This window comes from Harmonia axyridis, chromosome 2 (genome assembly GCF_914767665.1).
Source record: "Harmonia axyridis chromosome 2, icHarAxyr1.1, whole genome shotgun sequence".
In the NCBI taxonomy this organism is placed as follows: Eukaryota; Metazoa; Arthropoda; class Insecta; order Coleoptera; family Coccinellidae; genus Harmonia; species Harmonia axyridis.
This window is the reverse complement of record NC_059502.1, coordinates 29,210,266-29,232,849: the sequence shown is the minus strand read 5'-3', so window position 1 is coordinate 29,232,849 and position 22,584 is coordinate 29,210,266. Positions and strand designations below refer to the sequence as shown.

The following is a 22,584-nucleotide window of genomic DNA, read 5'->3' as shown; positions in this document are numbered from 1 at the left end:
GCTGAAGTTGGGACTCAGATACAACCGAAAAACTGTAGGTTGCATGTATTTTCTGACTTCATCAGAATTTGCGAAAAATATATGATTTGGGTGATTTATAGCGTTCATAATATTCATCATTATTAGAAAGCGTTGGAGAGAGACAAAGCGTAGTTTGCGTTGGGAAAAAGTTATAAGATACAGAGAGTGAGTATAGGTATATGAACAAAATGAGGTTTGGGAGAAACCATTTCTATCATGAGGGGTGTCCGCTCTAGATTTTTACCGAGAGCAGTGAACATATTAGCTGCTTTCTCTCAATAAATACATTTATTGATAACATTTTTCTGTTTCAATAAACAATTTCCCTCACTGAAAACGTGGTTCTTCACAAATTTTTGGCTGAGCAGTCACTACTCATTTCGTATTCCCCGATAGTTCAAAACTAATTAATTATTTTTGCCTAATTCTTATCGATTAAGGATTTGTTCTTCTCAAAAATGTATCTGATAACAACAAATGCGAGTTGAATTTCAAATTCTCACGAAAAAAATTTAAATGGCACGCCTAATAGAGCGTGAAAATCAAAGTTTGCTAATTTTAATTTCGATATGTAGGCACAAACATTTCTATTATTGACATCAGATGAAAATTTTCTGATAAGAAGTGTAGGTAGAAAGATAGATACCGAATGATAACATGTTAATGAAAATACCAAATAACTATCTCACGAAAAAAAATTCACGTATCTAGTATATAGGGTCTTTTGAAAAAAAAATTTCGCTAAGAGATGAAAAATTTCAGTATCGGAAAACTAAGGTTCCTTCAATAAATGAATTCCTTATTTCTTCAAACGAAACTTTTCCTAAGCACAAGACGCTTACGTAATGAAAAAAAATTGAGACATCGTGAAGAGCTACGTCACTATTTGGTCACGTGACGCACCGTTAGACGCCATATTGGCAGTTTGGTGCTGTGCTAGGGTATAGTGCTAGGTCTGTCACATATCGTTCTGTGTAATGTTTAAAGAAAAACACGAAGAAAAATCGTAATCTGAATCAATTGTTAATTGTATCGTTATGATCAATCTCAGGTTGTTGTTGAACAGTGATTTTGAATATCCCGGGTAATAGTTTCACAGAACTTCGGGTATTTACGATTGTCATAGCCTTCTATTGGTAGTGCAGTGATCACTCCGATGTAGATTTTCTCTGAATATCCATGTGCTTTGGCGGGAATTTGAATGCTAGTTTTATTATAAGGTAATTTAATCTTTTGACGTCGTTTTCAAATTTTGTTTCTTTTTTCATTCTGTTGAGTGAAACCTACAGAATAGGTTATGTGATACCATTTGTGATAACTGTTTCTCTGAAAGATTTCAGTCAGCGGCGTCGTTGTGGGTTCAAGGAGGTGTAAAAATCTCTTGTCGGTCAGTCTGTTTTCAGTGGCGTACACAAATATTTCTATTAAAGTGTTCTATAATATTTTATTATTTTCAAATATTGAAAAATATTCCTGAAATTTCTATGTTGGGAAAGAGTGTATATTTTTTCAATATACATTAACTGACATGAATATCACCCTTTTCTATTTTTGAATTTGTCAAGTTATTATATGTCAAATTGATTGAAAAATTTCAGGTTTCACCTTTTGAAATGGCAGCAATAGCTGATATGGGTGAGGTTGAAAACATCCACTCTAAAGAAGAAGGTAGAGTTATAGAACATTGTTAATTTAGGTGAATACTCATTAATATATTTATAGGAGCTGCAGTGAATGGAGATACTAGTGATACAGAAATGAATAGTGTCGAAGATGATAGTACAGTAAAGGAGGTTAATACTGATTCAAGTGAAAAAATGGAAGTTGAAGAATCTGAACATTTGATAGATGAATCTAAATCATCTGAGGAAGTTAATGTTTCTAGTGAAATGAATGAGGAATCAAATCTAAACAATTGTGATTTAAATGCTGATTCTAGTATGGAAGTTGTAGAAGGATCAAATAACACTGATGAAACTACAGAAGATGATCAATCTAGTTCTAATGTAGATGATACAAGTGCAGATGATAAGTTATGTGATGTGAATGTAGATAATAACTGTGAAGATTCTAAAATTGATGATGAAGATGATAATGAGGATGAAGATAAAACGGAAGATACCCAAAGTCAAGGAAGTGAAGAAGAAAGGATTGAATCAAGGCAAAGCAACTCAAGTCCCAGGGATAGTTGTGATGATCAAGATGTTCATGAAATAGATGATGATGATGATGATGTGATTCATGTAGAAACAAAAGAAAGTGGTTCTGATAATGAAGATATAGAAGAAACTATTGAACTAAACGATTCTGGTGCAGAAGAGAGTGAAGTAATGATAGTTAATAATCCCAAACAATCTCCTAAACAGAATGGGACCAGTACACAAAATGAAACTGATATAATAGAATTGTTTACTCCGGAGAAAAAACCTCCAGAAGGTGATAATATAACTCCTCGGAGAAGTTCAAGGAATGTTAATAGACAAAAAAGTTATGTTGAAGAAGATAAAGAAGAAGAGGAAGATTCTAAGCGGGAGGTTGTTAACCAGTCTTCTGAGGAATCAGATATTGAAGAAATTTTACCAGAAGATCCACTTGCTAATATAGGGGACGCCATACAAATTGAACGAATACCTTCTAAAAAGAAAGTTGTATCCAGCATTTCGGATTCATCTGCTATTGTTGTTAAGGTAAATTTTTAATCTATTCTTAAGCATGAATTTCAAAACTAGATAACATGATATCTAGTTTTATGTTATGACAAGTAATTAAATTCTCTGAATAAGCTATAGAGAGCAAGATCTCAGTGCTCCTGTTACTATCTGATCAACAAAATGTGTACATTTAAGTAGTATTTGTAATACTCTGAAGGTATTGATGATACTTGCCAATTTAGTGGTATCAGGTGTTGAAGGTACATAAAAGGTTGCTAACACTTCTAAAATTCTGATTAATGGTTTATATATAATATTATATAGATATTTATATATATATATATATATATATATTGTACACATATGAAAAAATGATAATCGTTATTGCCATTTATATTTGGTGGGCGATAATTTCTCCTTTAAAGTTTGCAAAAAGACATAGAAGTTTATTTTGTTGTAGTGAGTGTCACATCAAGATTCAAACATTTCTGTGTTCAATTTCAGTTCATTTTCAGATTCATCATAGGTTTCAAACTAACATCATCAACTGTAGATAGGCTTATGGTTTTTTTCTCATGAACTTTGAAGTGTTTGGCAGGAAAAGCTGGTTGTTGAATCTGGCTGACAAATTAAATTCACGGCGTTCAGACAATTTTTTTTTTATATTTTATTTGATATTTATTAATATACAGACGTGAAACCACTAATATTGGTTATCAATTCTTGTTGTTAATGCGTACAATAGATAAATAAATGAAAAATATATAAAAATTTGTAATTTTTACCTGTAACTTTAACATCTAATACCTCTAATTTATCTCTAATACCTTAATTGACCAATAGCTGAAACTATTAAGTATGCACCTTGATAGTACATAGAAATAATACTCAATGCAACATGTCTAGTAGCCCTGGGATCTTGGACGAATGGACTTAAGTAATGCTTAGATTTGTGAAGAAAATAACAGGCATAACATCTAATTTATTATATATTGCTTTTATATGAACATTCTCTTGCCCAATATCATCTATTTAACATATTTTAACACAATTAAAAACTTGAAATGAGAGGTAAATACTCGTCTCAAAGTTTTCATTTTGTTCGAACTACTTCTCTTAACTTTCAAATTAGCTTCATCATAATTTAAAAAAATTCATCCAGTATTTAATTCTATATATTTTATTTATCAGGATACAAAAAGATTGGTAGAAATAGCATCGAAATCTACTCCAACAACCTCTGGAAAAAAGGAACCAACTCTAGTAATAATTGATACTAACTCCATACTCTCTGGTAAAGGTCCTGTACCAATAAATAAATCGTCTTTGAATATTCCATCACAGACTGCAGGCTTCTCATCAGTTTTACCCATGGCTTTACCTGCCCAAGGAATGTATCCTCCCAATATGAGGGCAACTATTACCCCCATTCCAATGGTTAATCAAAATCAATCAATTATAAAACCATCAATCTCTCAATCAAATACACCAGTGCTGCCAACTCTCACTGATGACATGTTTGTTGTTGAAGCACCTTCATTTATTGTTCCATATGTGTATGAGAAACCGCCTGTTCAAAATCTGAAAGAATTTTTATCAGACTATAAAAAGCAATTAGAAAAAGATGCTGCAAAGGAGAAGTCAGATGAAAAAAATGAATCAGAAAATAAAGAACAAGATGAATCTGATGAGAAAGAAGTCTCTGAGAAGAAAGAAGTCTCCACAAAAAAAGAAGTCTCTGAGAAGAAAGAAGGTTCCGAGAAGAAAGAAGTATCAAAGCAAGAAGAAAAGAAGAGTGATGATGACAAATCATATAATTACTTCACCAGTCCTTTAGGAAATTTCTTCAATGATATTGGGGTGGGTCTAGTACAAGAATTCGTTCAAACAGATCTGCTAAAGCAGCAAAAGAGGAAGAGAGATAGAGAACGCTCCAGAAATCCCGAGACATTAAAAACAATTCAATCTCTAACTAAGAACCTGGAGTTTACCAAAGAAAATAATGAACCTTACAGGTATGTTTTTTCAGATTTTGATGAATATTAAAAATGTTTCAGATAAATAAACTTGATATAAATATCTCAAAAATGTATGAACAAAACATTCTTGAAGTTACTTTTGAGGTAATATTTTTACCCTAAAAATAATTTCAAGAATTTCAGCTGTGTAGTTACCCCTGAAACAAAACCAAAAAAAATCATAGGGTAATAGAGCCACCAATTAGCCCAAAAATAAACATGAAAATAGGTAATATTAGGTGCACATGACTGAATAAGTGTGATGAATAATTGAACTTGATTATTTTTAATTTGTCATTATTAGTTGAATAGCTAAAGTTTTTTCAGGTTATTGTTCAAGAAATGTGAATTCTGTTCCTTTAAAACAGAATCATTACTAGCTATGTCTTACCATTTGGAGACCCCCCATGTTAAAAATTATATCTATAAATGTAATTTCTGTGTTCATGAAACCAGAAGTCCTCATGATATTCTCTATCATATGGAAGCTGAACATATGGTAAGAGGTCGCCTTGAAAGAGCCTTATCGTTCCATCAATGTCCTAACTGTCCATTTGAGGAAAATCAGAAGGGTAAATTATCCAGGCATTTAATGGCATGCTCAAGGAAGTATAAACCAGACAGGTGAGTACTTATAAATAAAAAAAAATTGAGAATAGAGAAAAATGAGATAAAATAAATTTTTCTCTAATTCTGTGGTTATTCCGTTCATTCTTCCACATCTTGTAGAACAAAATCGTGCGAGAATATATCAGAAACGCACAGTTTTCATGGTTATATTTTATTATTCTATGTTGGCTCTCCGAACTTTCCGCTACGGCTTTATCTGTCAATTCATCAAATTGCCTTAAAGAAATCAGTTCTGCCAACCAACATTTTTCAATGCAAAAATCACTAAATTATATTTATGGAAATATTTCATTAATTTCAATGAAAATGCAATGAATTAGAGAAAATAATGTATAATACTCGTACAGAAGGCTCATTCTACCACTCGTTCATTCCAAATTTTTGAGCTCGTGGAAGAATATCAATGCCTTCTGCACTTGTATTATAAATAACTATTTTAGCATCAGTCACAAATAATCTATTTACAATGATAAAACTTTCAAATTGATTGAAGAAAAAAGTTTTAACAAATTCCTTTTGAAATACATATAAAGAATTGAAAAAAATCGTTGTCTGCTTTCTAAAGTCTTTTTTGAAAACTATAAACTTATAAACCATTGTGTAAAGTTTGTAGTTTCCTATTTTCAACTGATCCTAAACTGTGAAGCTCACTCATCCAAAGTTTTTTTTTATTCCTTACTAGAAATATATCCAATTTGCATATGTACAGTATCTATGTAATAGATTTTTCAGTTTTCAATTTTTTTTTATATTCTTGAATTTTCTTTGTTTCTGGGGATGCAATCAACATGAAAGTTTGAAATTGTTATTTCACATCTAAATGCAACATTTCGTTTTGAGCCTTATTGTCTGTGAACATACCAGTTATTTGAAAGTCCATCCAGTTAATATTCTGGTCATAGAATTGAATATACAGGGTGTTCTGATTTGTTTCCGACAAACTGAAATGGGTGATAGATCACATCATTTTAAGCAAAAAAGTTCCTATGAACATGGGTCCGGAAATGCTTCGTTTCCGAGATACAGGGTGTTAAAGTTGAAAAAATAATTCGCGTTTTCTTTAATATGTTTTGACTGCTTCGAAATCCTTTCATGAAATTATTCCTATTGAAATATTAAATTTAAATTCATTTTGAAAATTTCTAAGGCGAAATGCATGCGGATTTTCTATTGCCCACTAATAAGTAGAAGTGGAATGCTATGTAATTGTTGTTTTTAAGTGTTCTGAATATTCTGTTTCCTGAAATATTGCGTTGTTGGGATGCTTTACGAATACTGAGTTTTTATTTTCTTCGAAGGTCTGTAAAATCCTATTTCTCTGTAGATGATTTCTTCTTTGTATGCTTCGTTCGGGCCTTTGGTAACCAATACCATTTTCCTGTATTTGTTGATAAGCTATTGACTTAGTTAACTATAATTATAATTCATGACATCTGAACCTAACACACTTTAAATCTGTCATTGTGTATAGCCATTTCAAATCTATTGCCGCAACAATTGTTGAATGTAAAACGATCAATCATTCGAAGATGTCATTTGTGCATTCAACAGAACGGTGGACATTTCGAACACCTTCTTTAAAAATTATTATGTTATTTTGTTTTGTTCTAAATTGTTACTTCCAAAAAATATTTAATTTAAAATTATTTCAAATTTGTTTCTACATGTTTTAGAGATTACAAAAATATGGATTTGGCTTTAAATGCGTTTTTCTCTGAAACGGTTGCTCCTAGCAACTCAAATGAGTTATACCTTTTTTAACTAGAAAAGTCAGGGGAATCGATTTTTTTAGTCCAGAATCACGTACAGGGTAGCACAGAAAAGTTGCTACGGTTTAAAGGGGACGAAATGATTGCCAGTGGCGCCCTCTAGAAAATACAACCAAATCGACCACAAATTTGAATTTCTCACCTCAAAAAACCCTATGTACCAACTTTCATGCAATTATTTGGAATCAGTCGAAAGATATTTGAGAAAACGCGAATTATTTTTTCAAATTTAACACCCTGTATCTCGGAAACGAAGCATTTCCGGACCCATGTTCATAGAAACTTTTTTGCTTAAAATGATGTGATCTATCACCCGTTTCAGTTTGTCGGAAACAAATCAGAACACCCTGTATATTTTTATAATTGTACCTTATATCGTTATTATGGATACTCTAGGGGTTTAGGTATTCTATGGAGATGACGATCCAAATTAAATAACTTGAGAGTTAAGGGATTCTGTTTCATTATAAGGAATGTTATTGTTAAAGAATTATTTATTGCTTTCTATCAATTTGTTACAACACAAAAGGGTATCACTCGTACATACAAATATTTTTATAGCAAATCTGATTTTTTTTACAAGAAGAGGAATTGTTTGGTAATTTTAGATAGTCTCTAAAATTATAGCATGAATTTTTGAAAATATTCATTTCTATTTCTAATGGACACCCACCCTCATATGGACGCAGATATATTCTGTACTGCAAATGGTCGTTAGCTGACAGAATATATATTTGTTGGTCAACATGTGAATGACAACGTCAAATTTATAAATCTTGGGTAAATAGGAATCTATTTCCCCTACCAAGTATTTCTATATTCTTTGAAGATTTTTAATATAAACCAAGAAATTCAAAAACTTTTCCTCAATCTTGAAATCCTTGTTTATATCTCATATAAAAATGAATGATGAAATTCACCATAGCTTTCCCTTTTTTGATAAATATAAATAACTCAGAATTCTTTGATTTATTATTTCAAATTCGATTGAAATAAAAAATAATCAACCTTTGAAATCATTCTAAGAAAAAAAATTGCCCCTCCTGAAATGGTCATAGTTCATGTTAAGAATGTGTAGACATTAAGAAGGTTTGATAGATGATAAAATAACGAAAAAAAAATTTCTTGCAGAAACTTGGAACCTCCTCTAGATTGGGAGCCTCCAGCAAAAATTCCTAGAGTACCAAAAATGCGCCCAGGTATGAGTGTGTCGGCGTACCAAGCTCTATCGAAAAATAGTCCTCAACAGCAGCAACAATTCCAGTTGCTCAATAAAATGCAGCTACAGACTAACAATCAGATGAGCAGAGGTCGTGGAAGGGGTAACATGTCTCAAATGAAAGGAGCTCAGCTTATTAGGCAAGGCAACATTCCTGGTATGGTTTACAAACCTACAATGACAGGAGGATCAGTATTGGTACCTACATCTTACCAGCTGAGTGGAAATCAGGTCTTCACAGTAAGTACTACAATCAGTAATTTTTTTAAACATGTTAATTAATTTGGAAGAACTAAGGAGGGTATAAGGTGAAATGATATTTTATTCTCTCAAGAGGTTCAACAATTGAAATCCAGACTGAACATTACAGTGCTTGCAAAAGTAGGTTGTTTTATTTCTTTCCAATATTGGATAAATCAAAACTGAGGATCTAATTAGAGCAGCTGATGATAAAGGAAATTTTGCCAGTGTGATCTCTAATTTCCATTGAAGGAGAAAGCAAAAAAAACAAAGTAAATAAATGTGAATGAAAAATATGGCAGAATTAATGTTCAACAAATAAAAATAGGAAAAATATACATGTATAACATAATCATAATTCTATTAGTGAAAAAAACAATAACTGTAGATATATAGATAAGACATAATGAATTATTTATCAAGATTATCTTTTAACAAAAATTCATCAATTGCTTGCGATTCAGAATACCATTTCCAACAAGACTGATAGTGGAAGTCTGACATTCACATTGTTGAAACCTCTGGGAAATCATGATTTCTATTGTAGAAATCATTCAGTTGTATTGTAATTGGAATTTCATTGATCCTCCTATCAAAATGTCCGTCAACTTTCTGGGATAATTTGAAAATATCTCGAGAATTAGAAGACTTAAAACGAACATCTTCAAGGACCCCATATCTCTTTTTTTTTTTGAAATGATAAAATCAGTAAGCAGATCATAGATATCTTGATTCGTTCTCGAGTTACAAGGTGCTTCTGAAAAATTACTGTTTAAAATATTTTGCTATATCTTGGTTTTTGTTCGAGATATTAAAAAAATTCTAGAACGTCTTCTCTCTAAGTCTTTATAGTCATGAGATGCTTTCAGTGAGCATCGAATTCGGGACACCCTGTACATACAGAGTGAAGCAAAACTAAACCAGTTTGATTTCTCCACTTGAATTTTGGGATAAGAGAACCCTCCAACACCATAATCGGTCATCTTGGATAAAATATGGGATGAAGTGGGCAAATTGATTTTTATAAATGACTATAATCTTTTCTGTTTACTGTCCGTGTTTTGGTAAACTTGTCATGGATTTTGTTTAACAAATAATCAAAAGTATCCATGTTCATCCTAGAGTATTTCTTGAACATAATGTGGCCCTATCGAAGCTTGTTGAATGAATTTTGAAATTCACCGTGAACACCATAATTTAATTCATATCTCGCAAATGGCAGGAAAAACTACATTTTTAATGATGGGTTTCTGCTAAAAGATAAGATTGTTCTAGTTACACTTCGAATGAAATCTACCAAGTGTGGGAGAATATTGAACAAACTGTTCCTCCTTACATTTGTTCAGGTTTTGCTACACCTTTGCTATCTGCTCACTTTATTTGGTCTTTCCTTGGAAAAGGTATTTTTCACAGGTCACATGTTGCATTTTCAGCACTGGTAAATTCCATTTGCAATACTTTTTAATTGACGAATTCCCTGTAGTTCTGTAATCTTAAAATGTGAAAATTGGAACAATATTCTTATCTACTATTATCATCATTATATATTATTACTTTTTTCCAACATATTTTTTGCTGCTTTATGAACAAAATTTGGCACATCTTTGAATTTACATTATTCACATATAATAATTTTAGAAATATTCTCTGATGAAGCAAGATGAAGGGATGACCCTTAAGAAGGATTTTATTTATTTTCTCCAGAACTAACTCTAGCAAAAATTATGACATTTATTATGACCCTTGTTACTTGGGAGCTCTAATATACTCTAATACATACTTTGAAAATTTAAATTGGGCTCCAAGGATAAATTTCTCAACTACTTTTTCATATCTAAATATTTTGAAAATCTTAGGTGAATGAAAATTTCCAGCAGAGAGTTTAAAAAGTTTTCCTGTTTGATTCTGAGTTTTTTCGCTGATTGACTTTGTATTCACGTGGCTACAATTTAAAATATTTGCTTTCATCTGAAAGATGATCTTAATCTCATAATAACAGTCAATCTATTGATTATAAATTTCTGATTTTAACAACATTGACTTATCTTGGAAACTTTGAGATATACACCAAATTCTTTCCTCCTTTGATCCACTAGTGATGATATACCTACTAGAATGAATATTGAAGGAAATCATGTTCAAAATTTGCAAAGATTCTAATAGATGTACATTTATGATATATTGAAATATTATTGGAAGAAATATTTGAGTTATAACTCTTCTAATGCAATTGGTCTATCAGGTGGTGGGCGGGCAAGACTTGAACGGACGCCTTGGCCCCACCAGTCACATGCTCCTTCCTACCACCTCAGGCTTGTCGCAGGTATGAAAGATTGCCTGATATAACAAACTAATTTTTAACTTGATTATTTTTTGTTATGCTTCATTAACAGTTAAAACTTTGTTGTAAGGTGTTGCTTCGCAATAATGAATTGCTCCGGTTAATTTGTTTAATTAACAACTTACCTTATGCCATATGAACCTTCATTTCTATATAAATTCAAAAATACCAATTCTATTTGGAGTTTGGAATTTGGAGCTCATTTGCAAATAACTGCACGAAAGTTATATATCACTAGAAGAACTAGTTTGTATGATCAGCTTGGATTAAGAATAAAAGATCTATTTGGGTACAGTTCCCGGAATGCTGATAGGGGCGCAACAACCCAGATTCAGAATTAATAATAACGGGTGTTTTTTTTTCGAGGTATATAACTTTGAGTTGGCATTACTGTTCAAGATGGCTACCGATTTAACAGCTGTCAAGTGATTTATTCTCAGTTTGGTTTGGCAATTCATCATGAATAGACACACGCCTAAACAACGCTTGCACATAGTACAATTTTATTTCGAAAATAATGGTTCTGTGCGGAATACGTATCGCGCACTACGTCCATTTTATTTTGTTTAGCGATGAAGCGCACTTCTGGTTGAATGGCTAAGTCAACAAACAAAACTGCAGCATTTGGAGTGAAGCTAATCCTCAAGTGTATGTCGAAACACCGTTAGATCCAGAAAAACTTACTGTTTGGAGCGCTTCATGGGCTGGTGGAATCATTGGTCCGTACTTCTTCAAAAACGATGATGGCCAGAACGTTACAGTCAATGGAGATCGGTATAGAGCCATGATTACTAACTTTTTCATTCCTGAATTGAACAACCATGATGTCCAGGAGCTGTGGTTCCAACAAGACGGCGCAACATGTCACACAGCTCGTGCCACAATCGATTTATTGAAAGACACGTTTGGTGACCACCTAATTTCACGTTTTGGACCTGTGAATTGGCCTCCAAGATCTTGTGATTTAACACCGCTAGACTACTTTCTGTGGGGCTATGTAAAGTCATTGGTCTATGCGGATAAGCCACAAACCCTTGACCATTTGGAAGACAACATTCGCCGTGTTATTGCCGATATACGGCCACAAATGTTGGAAAAAGTCATTGAAAATTGGACGTCCAGATTGGACTACATCTGAGCCAGCCGTGGCGGTCATATGCCTGAAATCATATTCAAAATGTAATGCCACAAGATTATCTTCATTCATGTCAATCAAATAATCCATGGTTGTTTTATTGCAATTTAAAGTTCTATAGCTCTAAAAAAAACACCCTTTATAAAAAGCTATGGCTACTCATTTAATTAATTCTGAAATACGTGTAACCAATTCTGATTTTAAAATTATCAAATCTGAATTCCAATTTATATTTTCTGAAATCAAATATTCGTTCTCTGAATTACATATTGGTATTCTGAAATACATATTACCGTTTCTGAATAACAACTTTCTACTCTGAAATACATAGGCGTACAACTTTGCTCACGGCGTTTTTTTTCGAAATTTGAGGCTTTGTTGTAAAAAAGTGGTTATACATTTATGATTCAAAGTATTGTCCATCGCTGGCCACTACTTTCGGGAAGCATACGAATCCCGCGTTGAAAAAACTGGTCATCTTTTGAAGCGATCCACAAATCGATGCAATTTTTTACTTCTTCATAAGGCCGGAAGTGCTGATCATCCAGGCCGTATGCCATTGATCATCGAAACAAGTGATAATCCGAGGAAGCAACGTCTGGAGAATATGGCGGGTAGGTTAGAACTTCCCATTTCAACCTTTCTAAGTATGTCTTGACCACTTTCGCAATATGGGGTCGAGAATTGTCATGCTGAAAAATCAGTTCACCATTTCTCTCTTTGTATTCCGGCCACTTGTCTTTCAATGCTCGGCTCAAACGCATTAATTGACCATATTCACCTTCACCATATTGTTGTGCGACAATACCAACTACCCAGTGTTCCCAACGGAGAAATATTGAGTTTACTAGAAAAATACCGCTCATATCAAAAATACTATCAGCCAAAGACATAATTCTTCCACTGTCTATTTCCAAAAATAGAGCGAAGCCTTCATTTATACACTCGGCCACAGTTAATTTGTATATAAAACTACCTTTCACTAATGTTTTCATTTCCAAAAGGTGGAATTTTTGCGAATAATGTCCCAAACAAGCCAATCTGGCGTAACAACCAGAAAAGGTACTACGAAATTTACACATAAACCACAATTATAAACTTTATATTGTGGAATTTTTCTAGTAAACTCAATATTTCTCCGTTGGGAACACTAGGTAGTTGGTATTGTCGCACACCAATATGGCGACGGTGAATATGGTCAATTGCGTTCGATAACGATCGCCTGTGATTGTTTCAACCGGTTTTAACAACTCATACCCTACGCCGAGCTGGTCCCACCAAATACTGGGCATGACCTTGAAACCGTGAATATTCGGTTTGGTCGTGAAAGCATGGCCGGGATATCCCCTAGATTTTCTGCGCTTGGGATTATCGTAATGAACCCATTTTTTTGGTTTGGCTGTCGACGAGGAAGACTTCAACTCGCACGGAACCCAATTTCCTTGTTTCTGAATAATTCCCATGACTTTCAGGCGTTTAGAAATGGCTTGTTGCGTCATTCAGCGGCCTCGCCATAGGTATTTGGGAGCATTCGATGAGCCTCAGTTGCTGATTTCTTCATATGAAAGTAGAAAATTAACACTTGCCGCAAATGACGAGAATTTTGCTTATAAGCTGATATGTTTAATCGAGAATAACTTTATGGGGCAGACACAAACTTACTAACATTTCGATTGCGTTATGTTTATAAATACCTTAGATTATTGTATGACTATTTATTTCAATTACCACTTACTGCTACAACCATTGCGAAACAGTGAACGATTTCCATCTTTTGAAATTCAATTTGCTTTTCTGAATTACATTTTACCGTTTCTGAATTACAATTGGAAACGGTGTAATTCAGTTTAATATATTTTTCGCAATAGATGAGCGAATCGTCCACCACTTATCAACCACTGAATGCAACATACCATCTAATAGTCTAGTTCGCCATAAGCCTTATGTAACATTTGATGTACATTTGCAAGAGCAATTTCATTCAGTTTAAGACAGCTTCTTTGTTTTATGTTGACATTTTTTCCATTGTGAAATGCTTAACCTGTTCTTGGATGATCTAACACTGTAACTGAGAGATGATGCTCAACTGTCTTGTGAGTGTAGAAGACAGTTGTATGAACCGAATGACAACAAAAATTTCCGTTTTATCACGATGCTTTTTTGACAAAATGCCATTTCAATAGTTAATAGATTAACTCTTAAATCTTGTGAAAATGAAGAATTAATTTCATTTTTTTTTTTACAGCAGCAGCAATCACCTAAAGCAAAGACAGTAAATACTCCAAGTATTTCTATTACTCCCCTTCCAAGAACAACTGCACCCAGCCCTCGTGCATCGACTTCATCAGGATCATCCAATTCACCAGCCTCCCAGCAAGCTAAACCTGGTGATACAAATTCAAAGAATTCCTTTGTTATATGTGAAATATGCGATGGCTATATAAAGGATCTTGAACAACTCAGGAACCATATGCATTGGATACATAAGGTCAAGATTCATCCTAAAATGATTTATAACAGACCACCTTTGAACTGCCAGAAGTGCCAATTTAGGTTTTTCACTGATCAGGGCTTAGAGCGGCATCTCTTAGGTTCGCATGGTCTTGTTACTTCCAGCATGCAAGAAGCGGCTAATAGGAGTAAAGATGCAGGAAGATGTCCTGTTTGTGGAAGGGTATGACAATGAATAAGTTATATTTATCTGTTATAGAGAATCGGTATTTAACTTGTTCATGTTTCAACATCATATTTTTTAAGTCTTTGGGTAAAATGCTTCAAATGAGGTTCAGTTTAAATACCTACTGTCTATAATTAGAAAATTAATTCTGTATAGGCTTTCATTATTATTTTCAGAACTATCTATCTGAACTTGAAAAATTTCATTTTTGTGTAGTTTTTTTTTTTATATACAGGGTGTCCCGTAAAGACCACGTCAAACCGAGGGAGAATGTAGATCAAAGGATAACCCATCTGCTATGACAAAATTCCCATTATAAAAGTCTTAACGTTTTCGAGATATTTTTTTTTGTTGAAAATAATGAATTTTTGCCCCTTTCAATAGTTTTGTCCTTACGGTTGGTACAATTTTACATCTTTTTGGTTAATTTTTGCAGTAAAATATTGCTGAAGAAAGATTTTAACGTTTACGTTAAAAAAACATCCTCCGAACATTTTAAAGGGGGGCTATGAGAAATATTTTTATTGGAAATTTTGGTATTGGATTATTTTGTTCATGAAGTTTAGCCCATCGTAGTGGAAAAAAAATGTACCGAGCTACTGCTGCACATTACACCAATAAATTGTCTATTTTATAGTGATTTCAAAGAGGTATCACACAAGTCATTTGTTATTCAAAGAAAAAAGATATGGCTGTTTTTATCCAAATGGGTACGTCCATATCTTTTTTCTCTGAATAACAAATGACTTGTGTGATACCTCTTTGAAATCACTATAAAATAGACAATTTATTGGTGTAATGTGCAGCAGTAGCTCGGTACATTTTTTTTCCACTACGATGGGCTAAACTTCATGAACAAAATAATCCACTACCAAAATTTCCAATAAAAATATTTCTCATAGACCCCCTTTAAAGTGTTCGGAGGATGTTTCTAACGTAAACGTTAAAATCATTCTTCAGCAATATTTTACTGAAAAAATTAACCAAAAAGATGTAAAATTGTACCAACCGTAAGGACAAAACTATTGAAAGGGGCAAAAATTCAATATTCTCAATAAAAAAAAAAAAATATCTCGAAAACGGTAAGACTTTTATAATGGGAATTTTGTCATAGCAGGTGGGTTATCCTTTGATCTACATTCTCCCTCGGTTTGAAGTGGTCTTTACGGGACACCCTGTATATTAGCAAAGAAACATCTTATCAATTATGCTTTTCACTTATCACACTGGTGGGATCCTACTGATTGATGAAGTTAATAGTCGGTATCCCTTCCTTCCTTTCACCATAGTCAATAGTCATTATTTGTGAGGGTAAGGGGGAAGTACCTTCAATTTACGTTATCAATCGATTATAAATTATTAGGATCCCACCATTGCTTCGTGGAAACTGACCTAATTTTTTTTCTGACAGAGTAAATTTTTTTCATGTTGGCCATACAGTGGTCCTAGCACTATCCATTAAAAAAAAATCCTTCAATGTTTTTGGATGTTATAAAGTAACCTAATTTTTTTTTTATAGGTATATCAGTGGAAACTCTTGAATCACGTGGCTCGTGATCATAATATGACATTGAAGCCTGCCCACTTGTCTTATAAATGTACTGTTTGTACAGCAACATTTGGAATGTATAAGCAATTCGAGAATCATGTATATTCTGCACATAGCGTTGTCGCTAAACGTGTGATGGACAAAAAAGGGTCAACAAGTAATAAAACTGGTAATAGTGAACAAGCTTTAAAACCCCTTAAGATAAACGATGAGATAACAATCATACCCCAACCTGCGAAAGCTGTGTCAGTAAAAGAAGAGACTGGTTCTAATAAAAGTAGGTAACTTTTTGAATGAAAAATTATTTTTGAAAACCATACTTCCTATATACAAATATCCTATTTTTTTTTTTAATTATTTTTTCTTCTTTGAATCCATCATTCAATACTTTGAGAACATGTACAAATTATTTGGCATAAGTTGAAAGAATTAGTAGAAAAAAATTGACATAAATTTCAATGGTGGTGAATTAGAAATGTTAATAAATTTTGTAAGTAGCCACTTATTCATACTGGACCATTGTACAGTTGAACTGGTTTGAGGAAGTGGATGATAAACGAAAGTTTATGGATAAATAAAAAAATCTCAGTTTTCTTAGATTTTTATATTTAGTTTGGTAGAAAATCTGATTACTTTTATCAATCTTTGTAACTTGATTTCAATATAGGAATCTAGAACACTTTTGTATTTGAATTTTACCAATTCCCTTATACAGTTCAAATCAAGCAAATTTTACTTGAAGAATTATATGTATATTTTACATAATATATTAACCCTAAAAGAATCTTTTTTTTTTTTTCACAATATTTTATTATTTCCTTTCATTTCACTGTTTCTAAAAAAAACTATGGTGCGCGGACAGACTTTTTTTAATTCATTCAGATGGTCTATTTTCATTCCATAACTTGATATGTGCTAATTTCGGAGGACGAAGGTTTACCATTGAAAATAATACAAAATAATTGATATATGTTATTCATCCTAATATCGGTATCATATTAATGTGTTTCAGCCCTAAATTTTTTATCCAATGACCAACCTGAACATAAAATGCACAGATTTAAATTTGCCATATCGTGTATAATGTTTCATTGAATCAATATATTCTAGTTTCCTCAAGGAAAAATCGAATTGAATTATGATGCAATCATATCGAGCTTTCAATATAGAATTAAATCTATGAAAGTTTTCCTGTGGGAAAAATTTAATTTTGAATGAAATATTCAACTTTTTTTTAGTTTTAAAATCAAGTTCAAAGAATCACATTGAATTTTTCAAATATAATGTGTCAGAATGGATAACATGAAATACTTTAATTCAAAGACAATTTCTCAGTACAGTACGATTTCATTTTATTGAATTTTTATTTCATTACTGATTCTAATTGCTTTTTCGAATAAACTGTGACAATCTAGGGGAAGATTTATTGAATTTTTGGTTGATTCATAAACTAAAAAATGATGGTGGTTATGAGAAGGATAAATTAAGGGGATTGCTCTTAGAGTGAGAATCCGTCATTGTATATTACTGAGAATGGACCAAGTCCATAGTGCAATTGTGATTTGATCTTGTCACTTCCGAGTTTACCCAACGTAAATTAAGTAATTAGCTTTCAATCCTTTATAGAAGATTGAATGATAATTTTACAGGTCATTGAATGGAATATATTCAAAGGATTATAGTTTAAGTCTTAATCCTATATCGCATATTGCACATTTCTAATTCAATAAGGCAGAAAAAATTGTAAATACACAAACATCAATAAAATAATTAATACTAACAAAATTTAAATTGATGTTGTTCATTTTTGGGAAAAAAGGTGAATAATACTCTGAGGTAATAGAAATATACAGGTCAAAAGTTTAGTTGATTTTCAAATATATATATTTTTTTAATTTCCATCCATATTGCAATTGAGCTAAGTATGGAATTTGAAAATTGATCAGTATAATATCAGAATATTTTAACATTCTGGTTTATTATTTTTTATGATCAACCTTTGGAATCGTTTGAATGAATAAAAGTTAATCCTCCCTGAAATAAAAAAATCGAAGTAAAAATATCTGTCCGACTGCCATGCAGTTTTCCTTGGAAACTATTGAAGCTATTAGCATGAAATTTTGTATGAAAATCAGTTGTTATAATACCTTATTGATCCTCTCAGCTATATATTACAATCCAAGAATTTTTAAATAAAAAAAATCGTGGGATCAAATTTTGAAAAATTCACTTTTACAAAAATGACTGCAAAGAATCATGAAATTTGTGTAATGCTGATTGTACTGAATTTAATATTTCTTACCGCAAAGTTCTAGCTCAGTTAATTCAGGAGTTACAATTGTTTTGCTGCGTGTAGTGAAATAATTGTAATTTGTAGAATGAAAAAGTGGAAATATAATAATGATTTAAAGTGAATTTCCATCATGTCAATCCAATATTTTAGACAAAATTCTATTCTACTAAAAACATTTATTCAAAAAAAAAAGCAAGTTACAATGTTACTTATGTTAGTGAAATTTGATTATTATTAATTAATGTAGATAGTGACATAGATATTTTATTCGCCTTTAATTTCTTTCAGAAACCTGAATTTTGAGCAGTCTTTGAGATAAACATTCTAGAAGCCTTATTTGATAACCAGAACTTAATGGAAGACATATGGCATGGATTTGTCGTATGCCAAAACTTGAAGAAGTGCATTAGTAAGCACTGCCAAATGAACATTTTATTGTGACATTCTCTAAGATTTGTTACAGTGAAACAGTGACTCTTATTGTTATACGAAAAATCCATTATTTTTATGGAAAATATGCTTCTTTATAGTTATTGATGATACAGTGTGTTGAACATGTTTAATCTGATGAATTACATTAGTACTATTTATTTATGTGAAAAACACATGATTTCATAAGGTATAGGTAGAAAATTTCAAAATAAACTTGCACTTGTAAAAAATAAAAATAGATTATATTATACATTTGGAATTTTTATTATACTATTGTTTCTAGCCGAGGAAACTATTATTAATTGTGATGTTTATGTTTATGATTATTTGACTAAGATATGGAACTTCACGTTTGAGAAAAAACATAAATATTCATGTGATATTTTGATTATATATAGTGCAAGTTTTGAAACAGAAATGGTGATGCACAATAAAGAACAATGTATAATAGTTGTACCTCATATTTCCTATAAATAGTTTCATTTTTTTACTCTCAATAAACTTATGTTCCATTAACTTAGTGAAAATTAATCTGAAAACACCCATATAAGTTTTCAATGTGAAAATGGAATGATCTATTTATGAATATCTTTCTTCAATATAGAAGTTTTGGAAATATACCTATTCACACTTTATTATGCTTTTTCAAGAAAAGGAGAATTAAATTCTTCTTTGAATACCTAATTACTAAAAAAGTGTTAGAAAGGTGGAAATCATTTTGTACAAATAAATTACAATCGACTATCTGTGTCTGGCTGGCTAGCAATCGGACAAATGTCAGGTGACTACTATGCTTATTTCAAATGGCACACCCAGTATATTATTGCATCAGTAAATAGCTTTTTTGATGTCAATTTCGGCAATATGCCATACCTTAGGTAAGAACTCAATGGTTCATGAGTTAATGGAATTCTTATGAAAAAAATGGTGGCAATGAGGACACATTTTTTTGAATATGTCGCCAGAAAAATCTTTTTCCGAAAACAAAAAATTTAATTTTCGATTCTGCAAACACATAGACTGTTTGCGGTTTGGAACAAAAATATACAGGGTGTTTATAAGAAGGATCATGAACTTGGACAACTCAAAACTCAAGATTTTCAAATTAGAACCTATATTTTTTATTATTTCAGTCGATTCTACGTACAAAAATAGTGGGCATTACTTAAGCAAACCTTATACCTAAAACTAATACTTTAAGAGTTATTGAGGAAGAACTTTAAATGAGGAAAAACCGCAAATTATAACTGCGTGGAGTTGTCGTGACTTCCGGAAAACAGAAAGAAAATAAAATTCGATGTTTCCATAACTAATTTTGACATTTCAACAATCCCTCCGAAAAAAAAACTATCTCTCAAAATCAAAACGAATTATTGACTACCCACCCGCCTAGATGTTGAAATTCTCCTACGCTCATACGCACGGGCGTAGTAAGGGGGGGGGGGGTGTGTTAGGGGGTTCAAATCCCCCGCTGCATCATTTATTGAAATCAAAGATGGGGGGTTTATTTATCTATGATTAAAATAAAAACAGTCGAGCAGCAGATCTGCCAACCAACCTTCGCGTAGCCGCAGCGAGCGCTCAAAAGCTCTTAACACTAATTCAGCACTTCTATCGAGTTTTTCAAATAATGATTATACCAAATTTGTTATTGCTTTTATTTTATTGGATGAATACTTAGTAAAAATTCGATCAGTACAAGGGCGGTTCTAGCCGTTATGGGCTTCTAGTTTTTTGATGGGATCATTTCCAGTGGCGTACCCAAGGATGGGGGGATATATCCCTCCCCAGGAGGAATATCCAATATATTCAACCTTTTTATCACTATCTTATTATGAGTAAGCAAACTTCTTTGGACAACTTCTTCAAAAGAAGGAAAATTTGAAATTTTTTTTTTCTTTATCCCCCCCCCAAGGCTTATGTCTGGGTACGCCACTGATCATTCCGTACATTGTCTGCTTGAAACGCATAGGTGGTTCCATTTTGGGGGGGGGGGTCATGACCCCCCCTGGGACCGCGCTTGAATCAGTACAACAAAGAATAATAAAGAAAAATTGACTAGTTACATATTATCTGATTTTGTAATTATTTCTCTCTTATAATGAACCACATTATACCCTATTTATTTTTTAGAAGGAAATTTTAGATCACATATTTTGAAAACTGAAACACATCAGGCAGTTTTGATTTCGAATATGATCACCGATGCTCGAAATTCCGAATTTGGCTTTGCAAAAAAGTAGAAAATAAAAAGTCTACCTTCGGTAGCACAGTGGTTTGGGAGACGGCTTTGATGCTGAAGGTACCGGGTTCGAATCCCGGCTAGGTCATGGATGTTATGGTATGATGAGGTTACATGTAAGAGTAGCTTCAAGCTAAATGTCGCCTTGTTGTATCTAATTGAAGAATAAAGTCGTTAAAAAAAAAAAAAAACAATTCTTAATGTCGGTACTCCGCCAATTGTTTTAATTCACTTATTGGATTATTGAAATTTAAATAATCCAAAACATTTCTCGACGATTGGTCTCGCCAAAACCAGGAAATCACGAAGAATATTGGAAGAACATAGGTAATCAATATATTGGCTGACAACAGATTCGACAGAGATGCGATTTTGCATGTAACTATTATAAGGGCGCAGATTTTTTTTTCTTGAAGGGAGGGAGGTAATGAAAAAATTGTTTGTAATGTGAATAAGAAAGCTTTGATAACGAAGTTTGAACCAAAAATCACTTGAAATGTTAGCCTTTTTTGATTACCTATTCGATAGTTCTCACTTTATACCTACGCGGTGTTCCTAAATTATTACGATGAAAAATGAAAAATTCCTTGAATAATTTTAAGAATAGAATGTCCTATAGATACATGGGCCCGTAAACGCTTTGTTTTCGAGATACAGGGTGTTTCTTGTAGTCCTAACTTTTTTGTGATGCTTATAACAGTTGATCGAATCGTTATTAATCTTCTCTACAGATTGGGTAAATATAAGTACCAAAACTTATGATTAATTATTTATTCATCACAGCTTACTGGATCTCATAATAGTTTGGATATTTCCTGAGGATAACTGAAGAATTTGTTTGACAAGAAAGCAAGAAGTGTAGTACTGGACATCAAGAGTTTCTTTTTACATTTTTCTAAACTATACCAGTGGTTCATCATTCAAAATTAGCATATCACAGTATGAAAACTTCAAATTGGAATATCTATGCCAAATTTAAGTTAATTATATTGTGAAGGGAAGGTGCTATGGGGAAAAACTTGAACTTTAACATCTGTATCTCGAAAACAAATCGTTTGGGAACCCATATTATAGGACTTTATTATTTCTCAAAATGTTTGTACCTCCAATTTAGGAACACCCTGTAGAGTCAATTCAAAACTGATGTCTTCACAAATAAATTGCAATTTGAATGGAACACAGCACTGACAATTTTTCGAAGCGGACAACTCTCAGTTCAGTTCTTCAATAATTGCATTATTCAAATTTTGTGACGAAAACAAAGGGTAAGTGTATACCGATGACGAATGCAAAAATCACAGAATGCAAAACAAGGGGAACGCCGACAAAACAGGTAGATGAAGGAAAATAATAAACTTCGGACATAG

The 22,584-nt window shown here is 32.5% G+C and overlaps 1 protein-coding gene across 2 annotated transcripts; it reads left to right on the top strand.

Annotated features, from left to right (window-relative positions):
- Window positions 1-933: 933 nt before the first annotated feature.
- On the top strand, window positions 934-19,227 carry LOC123674216 (MOG interacting and ectopic P-granules protein 1). Of its 2 annotated transcripts, XM_045609135.1 has the most exons (10): window positions 934-1,241; window positions 1,620-1,689; window positions 1,744-2,708; window positions 3,864-4,687; window positions 5,018-5,314; window positions 8,221-8,548; window positions 10,791-10,871; window positions 14,270-14,698; window positions 16,221-16,527; window positions 18,832-19,227. In XM_045609135.1, exons 2-10 carry the CDS (start codon window positions 1,635-1,637, stop codon window positions 18,837-18,839), a joined length of 3,294 nt encoding a protein of 1,097 aa, XP_045465091.1. In that variant the 5' UTR covers window positions 934-1,241; window positions 1,620-1,634; the 3' UTR covers window positions 18,840-19,227. The 2 variants fall into 2 exon arrangements, with proteins under 2 accessions (XP_045465091.1, XP_045465093.1); XM_045609137.1 differs by lacking the exon at window positions 10,791-10,871.
- The last annotated feature ends 3,357 nt before the right edge of the window (window positions 19,228-22,584 follow it).